General features: G+C 40.5%; 1 protein-coding gene across 2 annotated transcripts in view; it reads right to left on the bottom strand.

Moving 5' to 3' along the window:
• Positions 1-11,393: 11,393 nt before the first annotated feature.
• The window catches only part of kcnk2a (potassium channel, subfamily K, member 2a), a 216,288-nt gene continuing 202,069 nt past the window's right edge, over positions 11,394-25,612 (bottom strand). For both annotated transcript variants that reach the window (XM_084337527.1, XM_084337528.1), the window contains exon 9: positions 11,394-12,295. In XM_084337527.1, coding sequence (XP_084193653.1) covers positions 11,951-12,295 — 345 coding nt within the window. In that variant the 3' untranslated portion in view covers positions 11,394-11,950. The remainder of the gene's footprint in view (positions 12,296-25,612) is intronic.

Below are 25,612 nucleotides of genomic sequence, written 5' to 3'. Positions count from 1 at the left end.
TCATTCTGAGACCTCGAGATTGCAATGCCTGCTAGGTGGCAGTATCGCCTACCCATTGAAACTTTATTTCACACTGTGTGTTACATTTTATATGGTCCGGGCGGAGAAATGTAAGTGAAAGGCTTCATTCGAGCCACTTGGAACACGTCCAGCACACTTTTTTTGTGTGCAGTTTGTCCCATTTCATGTCAGGGACCCGATGGACATCAATACTGGCAATCGCGATCAGACCATTGGAATATACCTCCTAGCAAAGGTAAGGACTATATAACATCAATCCTACTTTGATCCTACAATGATTTCACATCGATCACAACGATCATTATGTCACATACTCCAAAACGTATGCCGTTGCTGACGATCAGAGCATCACAAAATCACCCACCCACCCCTTTGATGCCTTCATAATGAAACATAATACCTATTATATACCTTTGATTTGGAAATAGTATCGTGTCCAGGCATGCAACGCAAACGACTTTCGCAAAATGCACATAACGCTCCATAACGCAGCTTCCAGGAATTATCCAGGATCACTCTTAAACTATACAATATTCACCACGGGATAACACATAATAATAATAAAAATAATAATACATTTAATTTGTATTGCACTTTTAAAACATAGTTAAAAAATTAAATAAAAAAATTATTAGTAAAAAAATTTAATACAGAATAAAAACAAGATAAAAATAGAACATAGTTAAAAACATAGTATAAACAGAAAATTAAAGAAAACAGCACAAGAAAAAAAACAATAATATCACAAGAAACATTTTTTAAAGCTAACATAGGTTTTCAGGCCTGCTTTAAAAGAGTCCAGGCTCTGTGGTGCCCTCAGCTGGATGGGGAGGCTGTTCCACAGGCGTGGTGCAGCCGTGCAGAAGGCTCGGCCACCCATGGTGCAGAGCCGGGTATTGGGGATCCGAAGGAGCAGGCTACCTGCAGATCTGAAGTGGGGTTAAAGTGGGACGGAGTTTCGATATATTTTTTAGGTGATAGAATGAGGTCTTGCAGAGGTGTTTTATGTGGATGTTGAAGGTCAGGTGGGGGTCAAATCGAAGCCCCAGATTTGTGACTGAGGGGGAGAGGGGGATTACCTGGCCGTCAAAGGTGAGATGGGATATGGATGAAGACTGAACCTGGTGAGGGGTGCCAATGAGAAGCGCCTCAGCTTTTTTGCTGTTTAGTTGGAGGAAGTTGCTGTTCATCCATGCCTTTATCTCCTCAAGACAGGTGATGAGGCATGACAGAGCTGCAGAGGGGTTTGGGGCAGTTTTTATGTGGAGTTGTGTGTAATCGGCATAACAGTGGAAGGACATTCCATGTCTGCCGATGACACGACAGAGGGGGAGCATGTAGGTGATGAATAGGATGGGACCAAGAACCGACCCCTGCGGAACACCACAGGTGACATCGAGCAGCCTGGACTTGTGTCCTCCCAGTGAGACATATTCAGTCCTGCCTAAGAGGTAGGATGAGAAGTGATGGTGATCCTGCGTCAGCGGTCATTAGAAGGTCATTCGTCACCCTGAGCAGAGCTGTTTCCGTGCTGTGTGATGAGCGAAAGCCTGACTGGAACTTCTCAAACAGGGTGTTATTTTTAAGGTGGTCCTGGAGCTGGGAGGCAACTACCTTTTCCAAAACCTTGGACAGGAAGGCAAGGTTCGAAATTGGCCTGTAGTTGGCAAGAACCTCCGGGTCCAGGGTGGGCTTCTTTAGGAGGGGTCGGATGATGGCAACTTTGAGCGCAGATGGGATATGGCCAGTTTGAAGGAAGAGGTTAACAGCCTGGGTGATGATTGGGCTGATGCTGGGGATGTTTGACTTGAGCAGGGCAGTTGGAATGGGGTCCAGGGTGCAGGTGGATGGTTTCATTCCTCTGAGGGTTTTTTCAATGTGGCTCTGCTGAACCTCAGTGAAACATGGTAAGCTCTCAGGTGATGGGTTAGAGGCAGGGGGAAACAGAGAGGAAGAGCTGGGCATCAGAGAGCGGATGTTGTTTACTTTAGATCTGAAGAAATCTATAAAGTTATTACATCGCTCTTCTGTAGCTTCAGTGGATGAGGATGGTTGTGGCTTCAGTAGGTGATTTATGGTGGAAAAAGCTGCTTAGAGTTGCCAGTGTTTTTATTGATAAAAAAATTTAAATTTTTTTACATGTTGGATGAGAGATAGTGACTGTCAAATGAGCCATAGTATTGTCTCCATAGCTATAATATAGAATATAGATATAGCTCTGCAAACATCGTGACGCACCGTGAAAATGACCATCTTTAAAAGCGTGGCGCTTTAACAGCAGGGATGGGGATACACACTGGCGCTGAATGATTTAAGCCCGGTCGGCCCGACACCGGGCCGAGATTTATTTCACGTCATAAATAGATCAATCCAGTCCGTATTAATTAATGTGGCGTTTCTTTTTCAAATGTAGCCAAGAGTAAAGACCCTAACCCTATCAAAACAGCAGTCAAAGTACATCTTTTCAGCACTATGTTTGTTTACCAATGATTTTAAGTGTTATTAGCGAAATAGGAGTTCATAAAAATGTCAGTGCATTGCATCGGACACCAGATGAATTAGACGCAAGGAAATTACGCCGTCATGAAATTGTTGTAGTCCTAAGAAAGACGAGAACCACGGCTTTCGATGGACATCGAAATAACATAAAACTACACTACCCAGCTCACACCAGCCGCTGTCAAAGCTCAGCCGATGTGGGAAAAAATATTGATATTTGAAATATCTTTCTCACGGGTCGAACAAACGCCTATACTATCTAAGGAAGCTGAAGCAGGCTGGCCTGCCACGAAATCTCCTTGTCAACTTTTACCATTGTGCGGTTGAGAGTGTGCTGACCTACGATGTGTCTGTGTGGTTCTCCAGCTGTACAAAGGCAGAGCAAGAGGCTCTACAGAGGGTGGTGAAGGCGGCAGGCAGGATCGTCGGGACTCCTCTACCAAACATCACCTCCGTCTTCACCTCCCGCTGCCTCCACCGCTCCAAATGTATCATCAAGGACCAGTCGCACCCAGCACATCACCTCTTCCAACTCCTTCCCTCAGGAAGGAGATACCGGTCCATACATGCCAAGAGTACAAGATTTAAGAACAGCTTTTTCCCCCAAGCAGTTAGACTGTTAAATACTCATTGACTGTCCCCTCACGTGCACCATGCACTTACCACTGCACTTGATAATCTCTGATTACCACCCATTATGCACTTTATTATTTAAAATATTCTGTTATGTACAGTGTTATATGTGTTATGTGTTCATGTATGTATATATGTACTACGGTCTGTGGGAGCTCCCCTGAAATTTCGTTGTATACTGTGCAATGACAATTAAAAGTCTATTCTATTCTACCTTTCTGTGAACGTCTACAAAAAAAACGCATCGCAATCTGGTGAAAAATGGTGGAGCTATGGACATTATATAAAAGTAACTCTACTTACAGTAGATTCCATTCACTGTCTTTGCTGCCCTGTAACGGGCGCCTGGTGGTACTAAATACAGATTTATAGGCCTGATATTCTATATTCATATTTCAAATTGCATGTGTCCGGATGGCAAAATTCATTACTGTATCTACAAAACCCCCTGTAAATCATCTGCCCTTTATTAATTTGCTTAGATATTAGTACACTTGATCTTAAGGTGCTGAAGGAGCTCAGTGTAAATGTGTGGTCAATGTTAGCATGGTGTTATTCACTATCAAAAAGATTCAATAATAATAATAATACAAAATTATTAATATTCTGCTTTGGTTCATTCCAATTTACTCAAGCATAGTAACAGACACAATATTTCTGACACTGGGAATACATTCCCTGAGGTCCATAGATGTCCCTAGATACCAAGAACATGCAAATGGACCTTGTAGAAGTGGAGCAATCTTGCATTTACTTGGCTATGTACTTTTATGCAAATCTTCTGAAAATATGGCTAGGGTTTAAGAGGTTAATGTGGCGAGATCTGCTTTCATTGGTCTATGCTGCTGCCTGGTGGAGATTTGCACTCTACTGAGCGCACCTTTTTATTTTCCTGTATTTCCTAAAAGGCATGGGCTACCCCCTCCCCCAGAGGTTTTGATCAAATGTGGGATTTAATCTGTCCCATAGAAATGTAGGTAAATATTGGACCTTCTCTGACATGTTGGTAGGTGTTTTGAACATTCTGGGACTGAGTTGATGTTTCTCTGACTATATCCAGAGGCAAAAGAGTCTCGTTTGTGACTTGTCCAGTGATATTCCAGTGTTAAGGCTGGCATTCAACGGGGTAAATAGGAAACGGAGGCTGGCACGGAAAGTGTTAATGTGCCTGCGTAAAAGTCCCGTCCATTTAGTAGACAGATATTGTTCCATTTATTACATATTCTGAATGAGACAGTAGACACAGGAGTAATTAAGAATACTGTATATTTTCAAGTCATTAGATATATTCTGTATAAAAATCATTTCAGTAACATTGATCATTTCTACAAACATTGTTATTACATTGTGTTCTCTCAGCAGTGAGGTCTTATGCTGTGTTCCACTCAAAGTCGTAAGATGGAAATTCTCAGTTGGGAGGTCGCAATTACGACCTCAGTGCGTTCCAAGGGTCTGGCTCGGAAAAACCTATAGAGAAACATGGACGCCCTCAAGAGGCTGACGTTTGTTTGGCTGCTTTTTGAGCAAATGACAATGTATATGAAACTATGTGAATTGAACTATTGTAATGTTGAGAGTTGAAATGTGTGTTTCGCCATAATAACATGATGCCAGAGAACTGCATCGAGAAAAACTCTGAGTTGAGAAATCATACCCAGCTTTCCTACTTGGAATTTCTTCTTGAAGGGCCGTCCATTGCATTTCTCCTAGTAGGAAGTTGGAATTTCAGACTTTCCGACATTTCTGGGACACAACATTACAGTGTAGAAATGCAGTAACAAGACAGACAGAAAGAAATACACAACCGGTATAATCATCGGCTTAGAAAGCGTTGACATGTCTGGCACATTAGCAGATAACCAACCAGTTGATTAGTAACAGATATATATATTTTTTAGCAGTTTGAAAGAAGATTGTTCATTAATATCTTAGAATTCTTAAGGTTCAAGCTAAATGTAAGAGGGAGAATGACAGAGAGAGAGAGAGAGAGAGAGAGAGAGAGACAGAGAGAAGGCCAGCCACTATGGTCGTTTCCATTTCATGTTAGTACCGTATCGTTTAGGGACTATGTTAATGCAGCACTGAAACTGTCACCTGTCTATTATTATTATTATAATTATTATTAGGGGTTTACATTTTCATCTGTTCTACAGTCTTCTATATTATTGTCTCACACCCTGTATCTCTGTTGCCTAATGGTATTGGTCTAAGCTACTCCTCTCTTTAGATTTTGTTGCTTTTGCTTCAATTTAGTCCAGCTGCACAGAGTAAACCAAGTTTAAAATTTTACAGTGAATACAAATAAAATTCACATAAAAATGTATTTACAATCCTCAACACAGCTGGATTATCTTAAATCTTAAATTGAAACAATGATTTGTATTCATTAATTCTTACAGGAATAGGACTAATGTGTGTGTGAGTGAGTGATAGGCCTATCTAACGTGGTTTTACTCACATTCAACATTTCCAGGTAAAATAATTGTTAAAATATCTTGTTCCGAGGGTTAAATAGACAAAGTTGAGTGCTAAAATGTGTAGCGAGTTGTAGCTAGCCACTCATAACAACAAAATGAGCGCCTTCAAGGGATGGAATGGTTAGCTGTCAAGCTAGCATGTTGTTACGTTCAAAGGCTGTTAAATAAAAGTGCATTTTGAATGGCAGGCGTACACGCATGGGAAATAACTATGTGTTTGTGTGTGTTGGACTTGCAGTAGGATATAGTTTCTGCATAATAGGCCTACTAGTTTTGGCTTAGTAACATGGCTAGCTGAATACCATCTTGTTTCCCTGTAAGCATTCTGTTTAATAATTTGTGATATCTGTGAATTTAGAGTTACATGGAGTGATTGGTCAGTATCTTATGTAGCTAACACTGCTTTTGTCATCTTAGAGAATGAAACTCATATTCATTATATAGTTTGCTATTTTACATAACTGCCTTTTATCCCTTTAAGACAACATTTTGAATCTTCAGCCTTCACAGGCGATGATGGGTAACAGTTTGAAGCATGATGGGTAGGCAGGCTAATATTTGTGTAGCGCAAATTCCACTAAATGTAAGCTTTTAGGCGTATTTTGGCTTTTGTATCACAGGTATGCAAAATACCCTCATAGAGGGTGACTAAAAATCAGGCCTGACCCTACATGAACCCGTGTATGCTTTGTCTGACCAACCTGAGCCTGGACCGCGGCAGCAGTTTTGGACCAGCGCCTGACACGAACCCTGGCGGGTCAGGTTCAGCCATCGGCGTATTTAGACCACTATCAGTAGGGCACGTGCCCTACTGATGATCATCTGATAGGTCTGTACAGATTAAAAAAAAAATAAAAAAATCTTCTTTTTTACAAATGTTTTTTATTTCCCCTTTTTTAACATGATCAAATGATCATTTAACATGATCAAATAATTATTATAATATTTTTTACTTCACTTTGAAATATTATAGTGAAATATTTTGCAATGTTGTCGCATTTATCTTGTTGAAATCCTCCAACAGGCAATTTTTTGTAAGTTGACTGGTTTGCACACCAATAATACAGTGCAATAATAGAATAGTAGAATAGATAGTAAAAGTATGCAATAGAATGGCCAGAGTAAAATAGTGCTACAGTACAATCAACAGCGGGGTGTATTAGAAGGCTATGGTGAAGAGGTACGTTTTTAGCTTATTTCTGAAAATATTAAGAGATCTAGCTTCCCTAATGTCCATAGGTAGTGTGTTCCATAACTTTGGTGCATAGTTAGCAAAGGCTGCATCCCCGATTTTCTTTAGACTGTGGCTTGGAACCTTCAATAGTAGATGATCGCAATGTTTATACTTTGTATATAAGGAGGAGGACCTTGAAATCAATTCTAAATGTTACCGGAAGCCAGTGTAGGTTATTTACTTGTAACTTTTGGTTTGATCCAAGGAGTAAGTTGCCCCATATTGCTCTGTAACATTTCTCTTTTTGTTATAGGACCGACTAGTAAGATTTCAGTTTTGCCCTCATTTAATTTTAGGAAGTTGCTCGTCATCCATTTGTTTATTGCTAAGAGACAGGCGGAAATGGAGTTTATAGCTGTGTGATAATTTGGTTCAGCGGAGATGTACAATTGTGTGTAATCTGCGTAACTATGGAAACATACATTGTGCTTTCTAATGATGTCTCCTCAATGTTCAATGTTCAATGCAATGTTCAATGCAAGTAAAGCACTTTAAACTAGTATGACTAAATGCTTTCTTGACTATATATATAGTAACTGTTCCAAAATGCATAGATTTCTATGTATTTTAGGGGTTTGGGGGGCTAGCTCTTTTTAATATAAATGTCAGATTGTTTTATTTATTTCATAGATTTCTATGCATTTCAGGAGTTTGGGGGGCTGGCTCCCCCAAATAATTAAATAACATAACCCTAACCTAACCCTAAAACCGAAATAAAGTTTAAAAAAAATTGTTACAAAATCCACCCATTTTCGCCCACAAACCGGCCAAAACCGGCCAAATTGTTTTTCGCGGTCGCGCTACACGCTCCCGCTTCATAGTTTTTGGTGCCCTTCTGTGCCCTACTGAAGTGCTGGGTCTAGATACGCCCCTGGGTTCAGCCCAATCGGGTTTAGGCAGATAATCAAAGCTCTAGTATGGAGCATGGCCAGCCCAGGCTCATTCCATCCGAGCCTGACCCGAGTCCGAACCACAGCAGCAGTTTTAGGCCAGTGGATCGGGATCGGGCCCAATCGGGTTTGGGCAGAGAATCAAAGTTCTAATTCCAAGTCCTCCGGTCCCAACCAGGGAAAGAGATGGAGTTGACGTCTCTTCTCTATAAGGAATAAAAGCATGGAATCCCTACGGTAGGTGGTCAAAATTGCCTTTCTACATTGCCTGTATAGCCTGCATGCATAATCGCAGTGTTTAAAATGCTGATCTTCACCTGCCTGGCTGTGGTGTGAGGTGTCTAGTAACAGAGACTGGTGCAAATCACTTTCACTATAATTTTAGATGTTGATTTTCTTCATAACTGAAATACTAAAAGATCCTTATGCTCTTATGTATGGCTCATGTAGTCCATCACTGATTAGAGAATTAACTTTACCCACGTATTGTTGTTTGAACTCAGATTATGCATTCATTCAATTGTATGAACTGTGAATTGACCTCAACCAGCTAATAACATTGGAGGTCTAACGGTCTGTCATTTCATTCCCTCCTGGCAATTAGCATTTCTTCTGAATCTTCTAATCTGAATCCTACATCACCGAACGTTTACCCTCATCAATGGATGAATTCTAACCCAGCATAAAACAACCAGTGCATACTTCACTGCTAAAACTAAAAAGAAAAAGTTATTTAGCCTTTCTTCTAACAGTCATTTAGCCTTTCTTTTCCTGTTTGGCACTACTGAACATGTTGTGACTGATAGGTACACACACATCTAGGTAAGGTGCTGGGTTGGATAAGTCACAGTAAGAGAGAGTAAAAACAGAGTTCAACATTATTCATACAGTACATACACTCCAGTCAGAGTTGACTGAAACTCTTTTAGTCAAGTAGTCCCATTTATCTGAGGGTTTTCCCCATACTGAATGATTTATTTCCTGGTCAGTGACAAGCAGATCTCTGGCATAATAAAATTCACCAAAAAACTAGATTTGGGATTTGGTCCTTCTGCATCATTACTTTCATTTGCAGAAGGACAATAATGTGGGAAACAAAATCTTTCAGATTTATCATTAAATGGACTGTTTGGTTACTCAACCAAATCCCATGACTATTAGTTGACAAAGAATTACCTTAGTCACGGACTGCCATAGTTTTGGTTAGAGAGTTAAATAGTTGGAATGTGTGATTTCACATATTCCAGTATTAAAGTGAAATGATTGAAGTGAAAAAAATAAGACAAAAAACATTTGGCCAAGTTTCTATGACAATAACACTGACCCATCCTCTTCTTATTATTCTAGGACTATGCAACATCATAATGTCCAAACTCTTAAAAAAAAATTACAAAAAAATGCATGGATTTGGAAGACATTTTGTAGTTTTGGGATATGTGTGAGATTATGGGTATAATAAATCTGCTTTGTTCCTTTAAATCATATCAATATAACTTTATCATTAATGCATGAATATGATACATGAACCAGTTTGCTCTGTTCCTGCTCTACAACATGCGCAACATTATGAAGATATGTACATGGGTAATTACACAGGTAATTACACAAAGTTGCAAATGCAACTACCACCAACTACCACTAACTATAAGCAAGGTACTGAATCCACATATGCTCACAGTGGAGCTGCTCAGTTAATGTCCCTGTCCCCTCTGCAACCCATACTGCAGTTCCATTGCCTCAAAAGGTTGCCCACAAATCATGACCCTTTGGATCCCCTTAGAATGCAATAAATCCATTCAGATTGAATCAGGTCAAAATAATTCATTCATTAAAGTAAGTAAGTATAAGTAAGTATAAGTAAGTAAGTAAGTAAGTAAGTAAGTAAGTAAGTAAGTAAGTAAGTAAGTAAGTAAGTAAGTAAGTAAGTAAGTAAGTAAGTAAGTAAGTAAGTAAGTAAGTAAGTAAGTAAGTAAGTAAGTAAGTAAGTAAGTAAGTAAGTAAGTAAGTAAGTATATTTGCCAGTAGTGTAGTTGAAGCAAAACTATTCACACTAACTCACCACAACTGAACGACCACAGGACTCTGTGAGTAAGCTAATAGCTTTGCATTCGTTACACTACTGGCAACTATATGTGTCTATCTATTTGAACTATCCCTTTTATGAATGAAGAAGAAACTTGCTTTGGTTCCCATAGAAAAAAAATGTCACAGGACAACAAGATATAGTTCCTGCCCCCTGTGACTAACAGTCAAGCCAGTATCTGACAATCAAACATGTTTCATGGATAACAAAACCACAGAAATACAAAACATTGAAAAGACACGGTTGGCAGAATTTTACCATACATGCGTTCAGGCCTATAGCACACACTGCAGTTGGATAACTGATTTTCACAAAGTTTTTGGCTGGTTTCATTTTCCATGAGCAGCTCTTGTCTGATAGCTGATACTGAACAACTGATCTTTTCAGAAATGGTTTGTTGGATTGATAAATTACCACCAGCCATATCAGTCTTGACTTTTTTCAGTTGAACAAAATGTAAACATCCACATGTGATATCTCTCACCTAATCATTTGTCCAAACCCAGTGTGTGCGATTTGTTAGGTTGGTAAATACAAGAGTGTAAGGCACAGGCATGGTCTAATTCGATCTACTATTAAAACCAGTAAATGGTCTAATCTCTTTTTCTGGGCCAGAGCCGTTGATATACAGAGTTTGGTCACATTGTACTATGGGCACCATATAGCTCCCCCATTCTCTAGAAGTTAATAGCATTGGCTGGAAACCATGGCAAGGTGCCCAGCATCCTAATAAATACCTGGCAAAGAATGCCATGTTCCTTAGCAACAGCCGTGGAGCAGGCCTGTGGAGCTGATATGGCTGCCACTGAAAACTACAAATGGCCAAACTCTTTCACTCAATAGCTCTGATAAGAACCAGTGTCCTTCTCTGGTTCCAAAGGCATATAGACATACATCGTCAGCATACATCAGTAGTCAGACAAATATATTAGAACCTCATCCATCCCAACCATCTGGTCCACCAGCAAAAGAAAAAGTAGTGATGCAAAAATAATATTAATTATGAGTAACTAATGGACTTGCCATGTTGATTCATGCAATTAAAAGCAGTTAATGGCAATTAAATGGCAGATTAGACCGTTTCAAAATGTGTTTACATGCATGTCCACATGCATCAAGTTTTGAACTAATGCTGATCCTGAATTCAATTGCATTTCAGCATTCTGAATGTTCCATTCTGCTTTGCAATTTCTATATTTTGAGGAGCTGGGATAAACAAGGTTCTACTCTACTGTCCTCCATCTTACATCCACAGTCATTTAGGTCCATTGGCATGCTGTATGCACATTGTTCAATGGTCAGTTCTGATTGTAGTTGAAATAAAATCACGGTCTGCTATATTTGTATTTTTAATAGCATTACATTCCACCATGTTTGTAGTTTGAGCAGCATCACACTCTGCCGTGTTTGTAGTACTAACAGTGCCAGTCCACCATATTGCCCTTGAAGGCAATAAGACTAGTGGACAATGGTAGCAAAGAGGGCTTCCCCAGTGTCTGAGGTCATTCGGTCCTTATGGTCTACCCCACGATACAAAGTAATGTAAGGTGGCAGACCTGAACATATTTGCTACTAGTAGTGTAATTTAAATCTAACATTAGTAACATTACAATCTTTAAGAGTGTTAGCTACAGTGTTAGCTTGATACATTTGGTAGCTAACATTAGATGTAGCTTAACATGTTGTTAGTGCTAATGCCAACTAATGGTGTCAAACGTGTCTGTTGTGTTAGACGCTTTCCACTGAGGGATTAACCAGGAGGACTGAATGAGTGCAAAGGTAATCAAACCATTTACAGATAATTGCTAAACTGACCCTGGATCAACATATGGGCAATTTGTCCCAACTCTGATGTCTACTGTAGAAAGTTGATAAAAAAGTTTGAGGAAATCAATAACTCAGTGAGCTGACTGACACAGGACCAACAACTATCATAGTTCAGTTTCAGTGCATTACTCTTTCTTTCCTTGATGTTACATTAAAATAAGGCAGTTTAGCTGGCCCCACGTAAAAGAGGTCCCAGTGTTGGTGCCACGGACAATATGTTTCCACATTGTTAAGATGTTATGTTTGGAAATGGAAAACACTGGAAGGATATTTCTCCCTCATTCTTCTACTTGAGGTGTTCAATGATGGAGATATCTCCTCTCTCTGGGTCCAAACCATTCAGAAACAAACCTCCATTTCTGGTCAGGGGCGTAGTTATCCCCTGGAGGCCCGCCTCCTTCTCATTCCTCTCCCGTTCCCGTTCGTCGTTGAAGTTGACTGATAGGGCTCTCCTGGGCAGGGTGAGCTCGGAGGCAGGGCCCAGGCCCAGGTCTGTCGACAGCTTGCGTTTGATCGAGGCGGCACGCTGGAACTTGTCGTAGATTTCCACGCTGACGCGGCGACGCGTCTCCTTGAACTCTGCCGACACATTGGCTGTCCACTCTGCCGCATGGGCACGGATTTCCCCAACCTAGATAGATAGAGAGTGTAGAAATTATGGTGAGTAGAGTAGTATAATTATTGAATGGCCACGCAAACTACATCTTTAAAATGTCAATCCAAACAAAAAAACTCTTTCCTGCTCATTGACAAGATATGTTTTACCCTGTTGTAATATTTTATATTTTAATGAATATGCTACAAATGATGTAGATTCATCCAATACAGATGTTGTTATACAGAAATACAGTATGTATAGTGGACAACATACCATGGAAAAAATTTAATACAATTACAAATACTTCCATGGCTTCTAGTACACTATAACAAACACTTGAATGTAGGGATGGGCATTGCATTTTCAAATAGTCGTTAAATTATAAAATATATAGAAAAAAGAGTCCAGAAAAGAGAGTATATACATTTGACGTAGAAACTGTTGGAGGAGGTTTGGTAGGTGGGGCGCGGTTGGGTGGGTGGGTGGGGGGGGGGGACACTGTAGAAGCAAAACTGTACATTGGAATATTGACAAAACTATACATGGTAATTTACTGTACATTGGAGGGGGTTGATATAGCTATAAACCTGCAGTCCTTCGAATATATCATTAATAAATTAAACTTATATTGAAATACACTATATAGCCTATACACCAACACTGAAATGACAGTGGATAAATAAATAAATAAGAACTAAAGCTAATCGCATGGCAATAGACTGCATTAATATTCCATAACAAGTCTGTGTGTGTGTGTGTGTGTGTGTCGGTGCGCGGGGTGCGGCAGGTGTACAAGCTGTATATGATGACAATACATTAATCTAATCTCATTCCGATGGGTCGCAAGACTCGCAAAGCGCTTCCGCATCCATTTCCACACAGCTGCGTCATTACTTTGTCTTATAAGGAGCTCTGGAGGCGTTGTTTTGTATGCAAATGACCTGAACGGGAACGCGCTTTCGAGGTTTAAGACAGAATGCCATTCTCCAAGCAGATATCAGATCATATCATTTGTGCGACCGTTTCAGCCACTTAAGACATATTACCAGCACGTTCGGGACTCAGAGTGAACTTGTCATTGATTCTGTCTCAGTCGTTCCAAGATAAGTCTTCCAAAATAACTCGTTGGAAAATTTCCGGGAATGAGACCCATTGTGCTGAGATGGATGATGTTGTTGTGCCCGCAACTTTCCAGCACCTGATGAAATGCCTCTGGGCGTGGTTGACCATTTAAATTATAGGGTTGACTCCATTGGTTTGAAGTGCAGATCATCTTTTAACATCCTGTGTTCTTCTTGTCTTGTTTGTTCCCCAATCCCTTCTGTCTCTTGCTCTCTTAATTTGCTTCTTAGGATCCTATGTTGCAGAGAGTGGAGGCAGGAGGGTGAGGGGAAAGGGTGACCGGTCAGCAGGGGTGTTGGAGATGATTTGTGTCTGAAATTGTGTTGCTTTGTTTGATTTGATGGTGTTTCATTGTGTGGTGTATTATCCCTTTACCTGTTGGCCTTAATTCATTGACTGCTGTATAAGCATATAGGACTAATTCTGATAATACACAAAGAGGCCTAAACTCTTAAACCAAGTGGATAAGGTAGAATTCCCTATGTGGGGTATCCATGATAGTTTGGTTGGAAAGGCCATTTAGGGCTGTAGATAAAAATATAAATTTTTAGCCCATGTGTTTGATTGTAGACTTTTGTGCTTTGAAATTTGTATTTGTGTGTGCTCCTCTTGTGTGCAACTCTTGTTTTGCCTGGTTTGTCTGTTCCCCACTCCCTACTGTCTCCTGCTCTCTTATGGCCTGCGTCCACCTGGCGCATATTTCTAGCTGAAACATGCTGGCAGTGCGCCCAGTAGAATGGGGCGGGGCGCATGCGGTGAGAAAAAGTTCAGAACGTTTCAACTCTCTAGGCTGTATGCGGCCGCATAGAAAAGCTGAAAGGCGGTGAAAGCCGACCGCAGCGCACTTCCTGTAGGCGGCCGCATGCGGCCGCATACACTCCCTCCCCATTGGAATACATTGAAAAAAGACGTGTGCGGTCATAAATATGCGCCAGGTGGACGCGGGCCCTTAGACTGCTTCCTAGGGCACTATGTTGCGGAGGCAGGATGGTGAGGGGAATGGATGAAAGGGTTAAACAGGATTTGATTTGGGGATTTGAAGTTAGAACAACTTTAAAAACAAAATAAAAAATATTATTGTTACATTTGGGATTGGGTTAGCTTGTTTGTAAAATGTAATTTGTTAACAGGGTAGAACCCTTTTCTTTAGGGGGAGGGTGTGACGACCCCCACTTCACCTGCAAATGGGGAGTCTGTTGACTCAGGCCATGTCCCCACCAGTGATGCCACAGATTACTTGTAAAAGTAATCCGATTACTGATTATTGATTACTCCTTTAAAAAGTAATCCAAGTTACTTTACTGATTACTTGATTATCATAGTAACTTAGTTACTTTGAAAGTAACTAGGTTACGAAGTCGTCGTCGTTCCCCCAACCGTTTTTTTTAAACGCTTTATTGAAAGTGCATAAATTGTTTTTAACTTGTTTCTCTGCACATAACGTAAATTGTTAAACTAGTGCTTCAGCTTCTGTACCATCAAGTATGGTAAAGCAACAGTCTATGATGCTCACAGCATTAGAGCAGCCAGCCAGTGGTTTTACAAAACCAGTGTATCCATTCACATCTAACAAATGCAGGCTGAACTATTCAATTATATCAACTGTAACTATTAAATTGTTTTTATAAATGTCTCTCTATAAACATACAATCAGTCTCTCTTTAACATGTAAATTAACTGTAAATCTGGCAAATAAGAGCTTTTGCTCTGCCACCATCAAATATACATTAATCAAAAGGGAAAGAAACAATCTCTCTCTTTTGCTGTTTGGCTGGCCTCCGAGTCCTCCTGTACCTGAATGAATGAATGAATGAAAACTTTATTTAACAGATTGCAGAATGGGTACAATATACAGTACGGCTCAATACACACAATTGTTAAGGGGATGCAGACCAGAGAAAGACGTTTGTCTTGTTTACATCAGGGTCCCCCATTTTCAATTCATAGTCGAAGCGTCGGCTAGTGTTGTGATTCCAGATGCTTTCAATGCAATTGGATGTGCTGTTTTTAGCGGTAGACAGTATTTTGTTTCCTCCGCATATGAACGTGAAGTAGTGACTGACGAGCGTTTTGGGATGGAAGTCTGAACAGAAACTCACTTTTAATTTTGCCAAGCGTTTTGGGGTGGAATTCTCCGACGACGGAGCCCTGCTGTCACACGATTGGCGCATATGTCACATGACGTGCTGTGAAGACCCGCCCTACTCTGCCTCTGATTCGCAGACTGTGGATGGGGAATGTGATTGTACCAAAGCAGAGTCACTCACAGACAGAGTGTCCAGTCACGCCGCGGCCCGCGGGACACATTCTTGTGTAACCCTTTCACTGCCACACTACGTCACTCCCAAAAGAAAAACAGCTCAAAATGTATTTTTGACTGTCGAAAACGAAATAAAATACTGCATTCCGCCTGCATTATGAATTTATGATGAGATAGTAACGAAATAGTAATGCACAGCCACTTGGACAAGTAACTGCAATCAGATTACTGGCTTTTAAAGATGAACGCGTTAGATTACTATTTTCGGGGGAAAGTAATCAGATTACAATAACGCGTTACTTAGTAACGCGTTACCGGCATCACTGGTCCCCACGTATCTGTATATAAGAAAACTGATCCAGACGCAAACACATAAACGCATATAAATTGCTCCAACAAGCATGCAGGCCAGTAGGTGGCGGTCAGGACGATTGAGAAACGTTAGGAATTGTCCATTGGTTCCCCCAGCCCACGTGACCATTCCTAGCACTTCCATTGGCTATATTGACATACATACAGTAGATAATAAATAGATAGATATAGCGGTGGATTAGATGCAGTCCAGAGGAAACAACCAATCTAGATATGTCACGATTCAATGCTTTACTTCTGCGCACTGGGCAACGGAGAGATACAATGTCAATGTTGAGATCACAATCTCCGGATTCTGAAACTAAATATGGCGAGTCCTTATCACAAACTATATATATACTAATTACAACAAGACATTCATTAATTGCATTGTACTGTTCACGTGTGGTGCCGACATCCTCAACTATCCGCAACATCAGAGAGCATCAGGTGCAGACCTCTTCTGTCGCGCTGTCTATTAACTAAATTTAGAATGCAATTTGGCTTTTAACTGAAGCCGGGCGCAAAACTAGACATGTTTAGCAAAACATTAAATATCTTTTCAACAGTTTGTGATAATGCCTCGCCTTATTTTGTTTCGGAATCGCGATATTGTGATCTCAACTCAATATTGACATTGTATGATATCTCTCGAGAAATAAGCGGACGAAAAAAACGTCACTCGCCACCAATAAATCAAAAGCGTGTATTTAACAACCTCAAAAACATTCGAAACACGGTTTATATTAACTTAATAAATAAACAAAAATGAAAAATCGACTTATGTAAACGAAAATGTCCAGTATACCTAAATAACAGATACATCCCTATTACACGCAAGCAGCGTCTGATGGCCGGATCTGTCGGCACTGGAGTATACAGTAGCTGTTACATCTAGACATTTATGAATGATATACAATATATACAAATATACAGTACTGCTTAACACATTCCCGCCCAACAACGTATATATCCGTGTTTCGAATCAACCGTTTGAGGACCAACCACGGATATGTCCGTGGCAAGGTTGTTTTGGCTTTTATTCCATTTTAATAACCTATTCAAGGTCGCCGAGCGGCACTGCAGATGTACCCTACTCTTTGAATTCGAAAAAGTGCATTACCGGCCAGATCCTCTTAGGGGCGCTGTCGCGATAATGCAGTGTGCCTGTGGCTGAACGGTGCATTATTTTTTTTTACTTTCAATGGAGTTTCCAGTTAGCTGGATTCTGGATGTGCAGCCTGTAGCTTGGAATACGTTTTGGATTGCGGATTTCAGTGTGCAGTAAAGGAATTTATCATCAGCCAATGGATATATCGATCTACCAGATGGCGATCGATAACTGGGAAATGGTCTGGGGGATCCAACCGGCTCACGGTAAGATCTTTTTCACGTAAATTACACGCTGATCAGGCCTTGTTATCATACTCAACCAGCCGATCAATGAATGTGGCTACTGAGGCGAACATGGTTATTGGTAATCAATAATCAGAAATGCCCCCCCCTTTCATGCATTCATGGTTGAGGATCGTATGGATCATATGCACTGAGTTTTTTTTTTAAACTTTGACCAGTCAGCTGGTTCTTTTAGCGTTTATCGCTTTTTCTGGTCAAGCATGACCGACAGAAACAGGTTGAATGGGGTATAGATCGGGGGAAAGACACTCTGAGAAAATACGGCGAGTCCGGGAGTCGAACTCGTGTACCCCAGATCCGTGACGCGCACGGTTATCCCCGACGCCGAAATAGCGTCCGAGGTACGCGGTGAGCTACTGGAACTCCCCTTGTGAGTTTTAACTGTAGCTTCTGTATAACCGAAATGCCATTGGATATAACGTTAGTAGCTATTAGCCCTTTATCCAGCCTTCCAGGAAATATACTAGACCAAATCCCTTATAACGCTTATATTCAAGACGCTATAAAATGAGAACGTATTGATGAAAAAAAAATTCCTTTAAGCCTCACAAACTATGCAAGTCTGTTTTGATATGCTGGCTGTCTAGAGTGATATTAGACGCACCCAAGTGGCCGGGAAAGTGTTAAGAGGCAGAGATCAATAAGAGAAAATATATACATTCGAGGGGGAAGAAACTACATGCTATTTCTGTCTGTCATTTCAGCACCAGGCGCTGTCCATCTTATTACCTCTGTGCGCTTCAAGGCTACGGGTGCCTGGGAGCTGTGGCGTCATCGTTTATCTAGACTATGCGTTTACAGTGGCTACACGGATCCACTGAACGGATATTTTGGAAAATCTTTACTTTAAAATGCGTTTAAGAAAATCTCTGTTTATGTTTCTGAAAACACCCTTTACGTGTGGATGAAAGGCCCAATCGTGGAATAAAATGTGGGTTTGGCAAAAGAACCAGATACGTGGGGACATGGCCTCAAAGAGCATGGTGGAGTGGGTAGGTCGTTAGCCATATTTGAATCACCTGTGCAGTGCAGAGAGCTGCCTGCACACTCACAGTACATAGTTTCCCCTGTCTAACCCCTCTGTGTGCTTTCTCCACTCCTAGGCACAGGTTGTACCAACACCCAAGCTGAATTCTTTAACATATTATAGCACTGATACTTACACCACACACACCACAGCATACTTACTCACTCATCCACACACTGCACTCACTACTGATTCTCATACAAACCATTTCATTGTTTATGTCATTATGCTTTTTGTTGTTTAGATAGGATTAAATAAATTATTTTTGTTAAACTTGGTATCACGTGTGGACTCCCTATTTGTTTCAAACCACCTGTTTGTGACAGCGAGCAACGTTCAAGACAGGGGAGGGGAGAATTGGAAACAGCGAAATTGGGATGGGAGAAAAATAAGGAGAAAAAGTGGATAAAAAAAATAATAAAAAATCCTGCACCAGAATGCAGGAAATTAAGTATTTGTAACAAACATTTTCCTGGTGGGGGACCCCCAGACCCCCGCTTAAAAAGTGGCCTGACTGGGGCTATATTTACGACTATTTCCTGGCCTGAATGATTTCCCCAGTATTGCACTGGCAGAGGGTGTCCCGTAATGAGTACCACGAGACACAGACTACATCGATATTTATACAGGACAGTAAAGGGGTGGGGCCAGGTGACCAGGTTATACCAGAAGGGGGCGGGGTGTTAGGGAAGGTGGGGGCTTTAGGTAAGAGGACTGATTGATCAGGAGAGACTGATTAGATCAGGGGACAAATGGATTGATCAAGGGAGACAGGGTACTATAGTAGGTGTGGGGGAGGGGTGACAAAATGGGAGGGGGGGATACACACAATTTCCACTACAAATATGTATTTAGTAATATGACTTTCTTTGTAGAGATATAAGTTGTATTGTAGGAGTGCGGTTTCAATATCTCTCGGATCACAAATCCTAAATTCCATCGAAACACATCATTACAAATTGTTTGTGTACCACAGAATAGAGGAACAGGGGCACCCCAGTGGCGCACCGCATACTGCGACGCAAACCTACACGGTCGACCCGGGTTCGCCTCCCGCTCCCGGACGGATTTGCCGCATGTCCTCCCCCACATCTTCGCCCGCTCTCCCTCTCCTCTGTCGGTCATGTCTGACCAATAAAGCTGGAAAAACGCTAAAAATAAACCTTAAAAAAAAATAGAGGAACAGAGTGGCCCTGCCTGAAGCCTAGTAAGCCTAATTTCTCCCTTGGCCCGGGATGGGTGGGGAGATGGCGGATGGAGAGTACTGGTGTGAAACCACCTGTTTGTGAAGCACTTTCATTTTTATAATCACAATATACATTTTTACCCTTATCACTGTAATCTTGGCGACATTGAAAATGGAGGGTAAACTCAATGTATTTTCGAGAGTAAATAAAGGTTTGAATGAATGAATTAACATGGCATTGCTCTCTAAGATGATGTATGTAATTGTAACCAGAGGAGACTCATTATAATATAATAGGCTAGTCCCAACAAACCTAGCATCAACCTAGCTCACATGCCCTGTAGCGTCCCGCAGAAATCATCTTGGTCCTTAGTATCACCAGAGACACTCTATATAATGAGGGGACTGAGCACTGCGTAAGTTTTGAATGGAGACCAGTGTAACTAAGATTGTGGCAACAACTAAATTACTTGCTACAAAATAAACATATTCTGGACACTGTCTGGACTCAAAGTTTATGGCATAAACGACATTAGCCTGTGTGTATGCCCCTATGTGGCAAGTTTCATCCACCACAGCCTTGGAATTGACGAGATTAGCTCCGGATAGACAGACACACATACTATGCACACAAACACACCGCTACTGCCTGGTGGAGATAAAAATACATAACCAACATAATATCCAATACAGTACTGATAAATGTGATTATAACAACATTATCACCCACTGTCTAACACACACGTACACTCTCTCTCTCCATCTCTTTCTCTCTGGACAGGCTCACACTAATGGTCTGCCATTATATTGATTTGTTTGGAGTGAAGGAGTATGATTGGATTATAATATAGTCTTATCAAAGAAATGAAGTTAACCAAAGGGCAAAAGTTGACATGGGGACATACAGCAGAATAAATAGCCTGCTGTAATTCACATTGGAGAGAGGTGAAGTAAAGAATATTGTATGTAACTAGTAATTACCTCCTCTTGGGTGCTTCTTGGAAGTGGCATGGAGCCAGAGATAGCCATACAGACAGATACAAGTATAGAGACTAACAGAAATGTTAAAGGAACACTGCAATATTATGGGAAATGCGCTTACCATCTTCTCCATAGTCATACATGAAGATAGATACTGATTTCCTCTCTGTGCATTCAGTAGAAAGCTATCTGGCTGTACTGTAGGGCGGCTTTGGCTCAGGGGTCGAGCGGGTCGTCCAATGATCGAAGGGTTGGTGGTTCGAATCCCGCTCAAGCCCATGTCCATCCCATCGCCGTTGTGTCCTTGGGCAAGACACTTAACCTACTTGACTCGTATGAATGTGTATGCATGTGAATGACTGTTGGCGGTGGACGGAGGGGCCGTAGGCGATGATTATTCGCCACGCTTCCGTGAGTCTGCCTCAGGGCAGCTCTGGCTGCAATTGTAGCTTACCACCACCGGTATGACTGTGTATGAATAATGGACTCTGTGAAGCGCTCTGGGTGTCATGAAGAGCGCTATATAAATTCAAGCCATTATTACTCAGTGTGCGAACCATACCATGGTCTTCGGGGGAGCTCTTTTTTTTGGGGGGGGTCGGGGGCTGGTCGGTCAGCGGCGCGCAGCGCAAGGACTTTACTGTGACGCTTGCTGTAGTAATGAGTAACGTTACAGAACCCCACACAGTCCACACAGGTCTGCATGCATGATGAAGACGCACATATTGAAATACACATGCTCAGATTTTTTTCCTACCGAAGCCACGGAGCAAACTGTCAACTGAAAATCATTATTTTCTTTTGGACAATAAACCTTACAAACTACATCAGCAGCAGCCTGGACATTAAATTCTGTCAACATCCACAACTTTTGTTACCCGACACAAGTAGAAACACAAGTTGGTGCATCGTGGCACAATGTCAAAATATTAGGGAATGACAAGCGGCCACTACACATACCATAGAACATTAATGAATTAGCTATAATGACAATTGTTACTGTAATTAGGAAAAGCAGGTCTTACCTTAAAATATAATAATAATAATAATAATAATAATAATAATAATAATAATAATAATAATAATAATAATAATAATAATAATAATAATAATAATAATAATAATAATAATAATAATAATAATAATAATAACTTTATTTGTATAGCACTTTTCATACAGAGGTTGCAGTTCAAAGTGCTTCACAACAGTAAAAATACAGGCATGGGTGAGCATAGCAGGGTATGGTAAATCACAGTGTTTCACATTAGGATCTAGCATCCTAATAGGCTCTCTATTCAGTAATACAAATAATAAAGTAGTTTAAAATGATTAAGTTTAAAAATAGTCTAAAAATTATAAAATAGAACGGACATACAACAACAGTAAAAAATTTAAATAGCAAGGTTACAGTAAAAAGTGTGAAAAATTGTTTAAAATGATTCAGTTTAAAAATAGTCATCAGTAAGAAGTAAAAAGTGTGATAACCGACACATGAATTTGATAGGCAGTGTAAAATAAATTAGCATAGAAAAGTAGGCAGGGTAAGAATAGTGCAGGTAAGTCATTGAAATGACTGAGCAAAGAGATCTTTTGAAGATGTCTAGCGAGTTGGCTTCCCTGATGTTTTGGGGTAGTTTGTTACACAGTTTTGGGGCATAGTTGATAAAGGCTGCATTACCGATCCTCTTTTGACTGTTTCTGGGAGCCTCTAGTAGTCCAGCAGCTGATGATCGCAGTGTTCTTGCTGGCGTGTACTTTATTAGAGTGTTGGTGATGTAGCTAGGTCCCTGTCCATTTAGAGCTTTGTATGTAAGGAGAAGGACCTTAAAGTCAATTCTAAATGTTACAGGAAGCCAGTGTAAAGCAGCTAAGACTGGACTAATGTGCTCTCTCCTTTTGGTTCTAGTTAGCAGTCGGGCTGCAGAGTTTTGGATTAGCTGAAGCCTCTCTGTGGTTTTCTTAGGGAGACCTGTGAAAAGTGCATTACAGTAGTCTAACCGGCTAGATATGAATGCATGAATTAGCTTCTCAGCATCGTTCTGATTATAAATGGTCGTACTTTTGCTATGGAAGGACGATGTTTTCGTTAATTTGCTAATATGAGAATTGAAGTTCAGTTCTGAATCTATGATAACCCAGAGACTAGTGACCTCAGATTTGATCCAAGGGGTTAGTCCTCCTAGGTTCTTTATTAACGTTTCTTTTTTAGTTTTGGGGCCGATAATTAGAATTTCAGTTTTGTTCTCATTTAGTTTCAGGAAGTTCTTACTCATCCATTTATTTATTGCCAGTAAGCAGTCTGTAATGGAGCTAATCGCTGTATAATTTGGTTCAGCAGATATGTACAGTTGTGTATCATCCGCATAGCTATGGAAATCTACATTATGTTCTCTGATGATATCACCCAGCGGTAACATGTAAAGGGAGAAGAGTAAAGGACCTAAGCAACTCCCTTGTGCAACTCCATAGTTGTTGTCGTATATATCAGACATGTGCTCTCCTAGTCTAACATAGAATTTCCTCCCTCTGATGTATGTTTTGAACCAGCTTAGCACATGTTCTGAGAAACAGACAAGGTTTTCAAGACGATCGATTAGAATATCGTGATCGATTGTATCAAATGCTGCACTGAGATCTAGCAGGACAAGGATGGAGATCTTATTCTCGTCAGAGTTTAGCCTGTGGTCACTGATTATTTTGGTGAGGGCAGTTTCAGTGCTATGATATTTTCTGAATCCCGACTGAAATTCTTCTAAGATGTTGTTTTCTTCAAGAAAGGAATTTATTTGAACTGAAACTATCTTTTCAAGTACTTTGCTAATGAATGGTAGGTTGGATATTGGACGATAATTTGCCATTTCATTAATATCCAAGTTAGGTTTTTTTAGTAATGGCTTTACAACTGCTGTTTTAAAGGCATCTGGGAAAATACCAGTTCTAAGGGAAGTGTTTATGATATCTAGCACAGGGCTTGAAACACTATTAAACACCCGTTTGAAGAAAGCTGTAGGTATAGGGTCAATGTCTGAGGTGGAGGAGTTACATTCTGAGACAGTTTTGCAGAGTACATCTAATGTGATGCATGTGAAACTTCTCATGGTTACATTGCACGGTTTGCTGCAATCAGCTTTATTTCCATCATGAGTAATGCTGGCCCTGATCAAGGTTATTTTGTTGTTAAAGAATAGTGCAAGTTCTTCACACTTAACCGTTGATGACTGAGGAGGTGTAGGGGCAGTGTTGAGTAGTAGATTAATAGTGGAAAAAAGGATTCTGGAGTTTCCAGCATTTTCTGTAATGATTTTAGAGAAGTAGTCTTTCCTTGCTAAGCGGATGGTTTTATTATAAGCAGTTAAAGCATCTTTGTATATATCACAGCATATGGTGGTTTTTGTTTTTCTCCATTTTCGCTCTGCTGCACGACATTTCCTTTTTTCTTTGTTGACAGCATTATAGTTCAGCCAGGGCGAGGCTCTGGTTTTTTTCTTTTTCATTTTTAGTTTGGCGACAGAATCTAATACAGATGACAGTGCATCATTGAGATTTTCTACCATTTCATTTAGAGAGCTGTCATGATTGTGTGGTTCATGTAATCTGATAAGATTAATGAACTTTGATTCAGCCTTGTCGTTTAGGAGCCTCTTTTTAACTATGATTTATTTTTTTGTTTTAGTAAGGGTTATTTGAGTATCAAAAAATATACAGTGATGGTCGGAGACAGGTAATTCAGTTATTGAGACATTTGTTATGCTTAGCCCAGTTGTTGTTATAACTAAGTCTAATGTATTTCCAAGCTTGTGAGTTGCATTTGTTATATGTTGTGTTAGGTCAAAGCTATCCAGTAGATTTTCTAGCTCTATAGTTTTGGAGTCTGTTTTCTTATTAAAATGGATGTTCAAGTCTCCATTTAGGATCACCTTATCATATCCGGTAACACATAATGAGATCAGTTCAGAGAGCTCCTGTATAAATATTGGTGAGTGTCTGGGCGGTCGGTAAATTGTGACAATAATGGTTGATTCTGTTTTGAGCTCAATGGCAAGATATTCCATCGACATGAACTCGCCTAGTTCCGTGATTCTAAACAAGAGTTTTGAGGAGAAAATTGCTGCAACTCCGCCACCCCTTCTATTTTTTCTGGGTATTTGATAAAATTATAGTCTGGTGGAGAAGCCTCAATCATTATTGATGTAGCTGTGTCATTATTTAGCCATGTCTCTACTAAGCAAATGCAATCTAAGTTATTTTTTTTAATCAGATCATTTACTAAAAATGTTTTATTATTCAGTGATCTGACATTTAGGAGGGCTAATTTTATTTGTTGGACTTCTTTAGAGGAGGTCTGCTTTGGCTTGACCTTGATGGCTTTGAGGTTAATAGCAGGTGAACGCATTGATGGTGTATATCTGTTATAGCTTTTACCATGCCATTGGCTGGTTAAGATTACCGGTATGTTTTGAAAGATGGCATGGTATTTGTACTATTCATTTAATACCCTTTTTGGTGCTAGCAGACTGTCCATCTCCTCTAGTGCATGATGAGCTGATTTGATTAGCTCTCTCGGGGACATTTGATCAAGCGGGTTGCTGGTGGCCATGATGGCCTTGTCTGGGGACAGGGCGCCTTGTGCTCGTGCTTGTATCATGAGTTTGATGCCCTTGGAAGTCACTAAGGCATGACGTAGGTTTGCTGCTAGAAGCCTCAAACCAAGGCGGTTTGGGAAGAATCCATTCCTCTGAAAGCGTTCAGGATTATTCCAGAACCCATTAAAATTGTCAATGAAATTCAGTCTGTGTGTAAGACAGGCAGATTCTAACCATGAATAAAAATTTAGGAGTCGACTAAAGGCTTCTTGTCCTCTGCGATAGCATGCAATTGGTCCACTGATGGATACATCCTGATATTTGTCTAGTGTGTTCATTAAACAAGTGAAATCCTCTTTCAATGTCTCTGTGCCCGTTTTCCTTCGCAGGATGTCAAACGATCCAGAGTGAATGACAATTTTTG

The sequence above is a fragment of the Notolepis coatsorum genome (genome assembly GCF_963971535.1).
Source record: "Notolepis coatsorum genome assembly, chromosome: 20".
NCBI classification, from domain to species: Eukaryota; Metazoa; Chordata; class Actinopteri; order Aulopiformes; family Paralepididae; genus Notolepis; species Notolepis coatsorum.
This window is presented reverse-complemented; position numbering and strand designations above follow the sequence as displayed.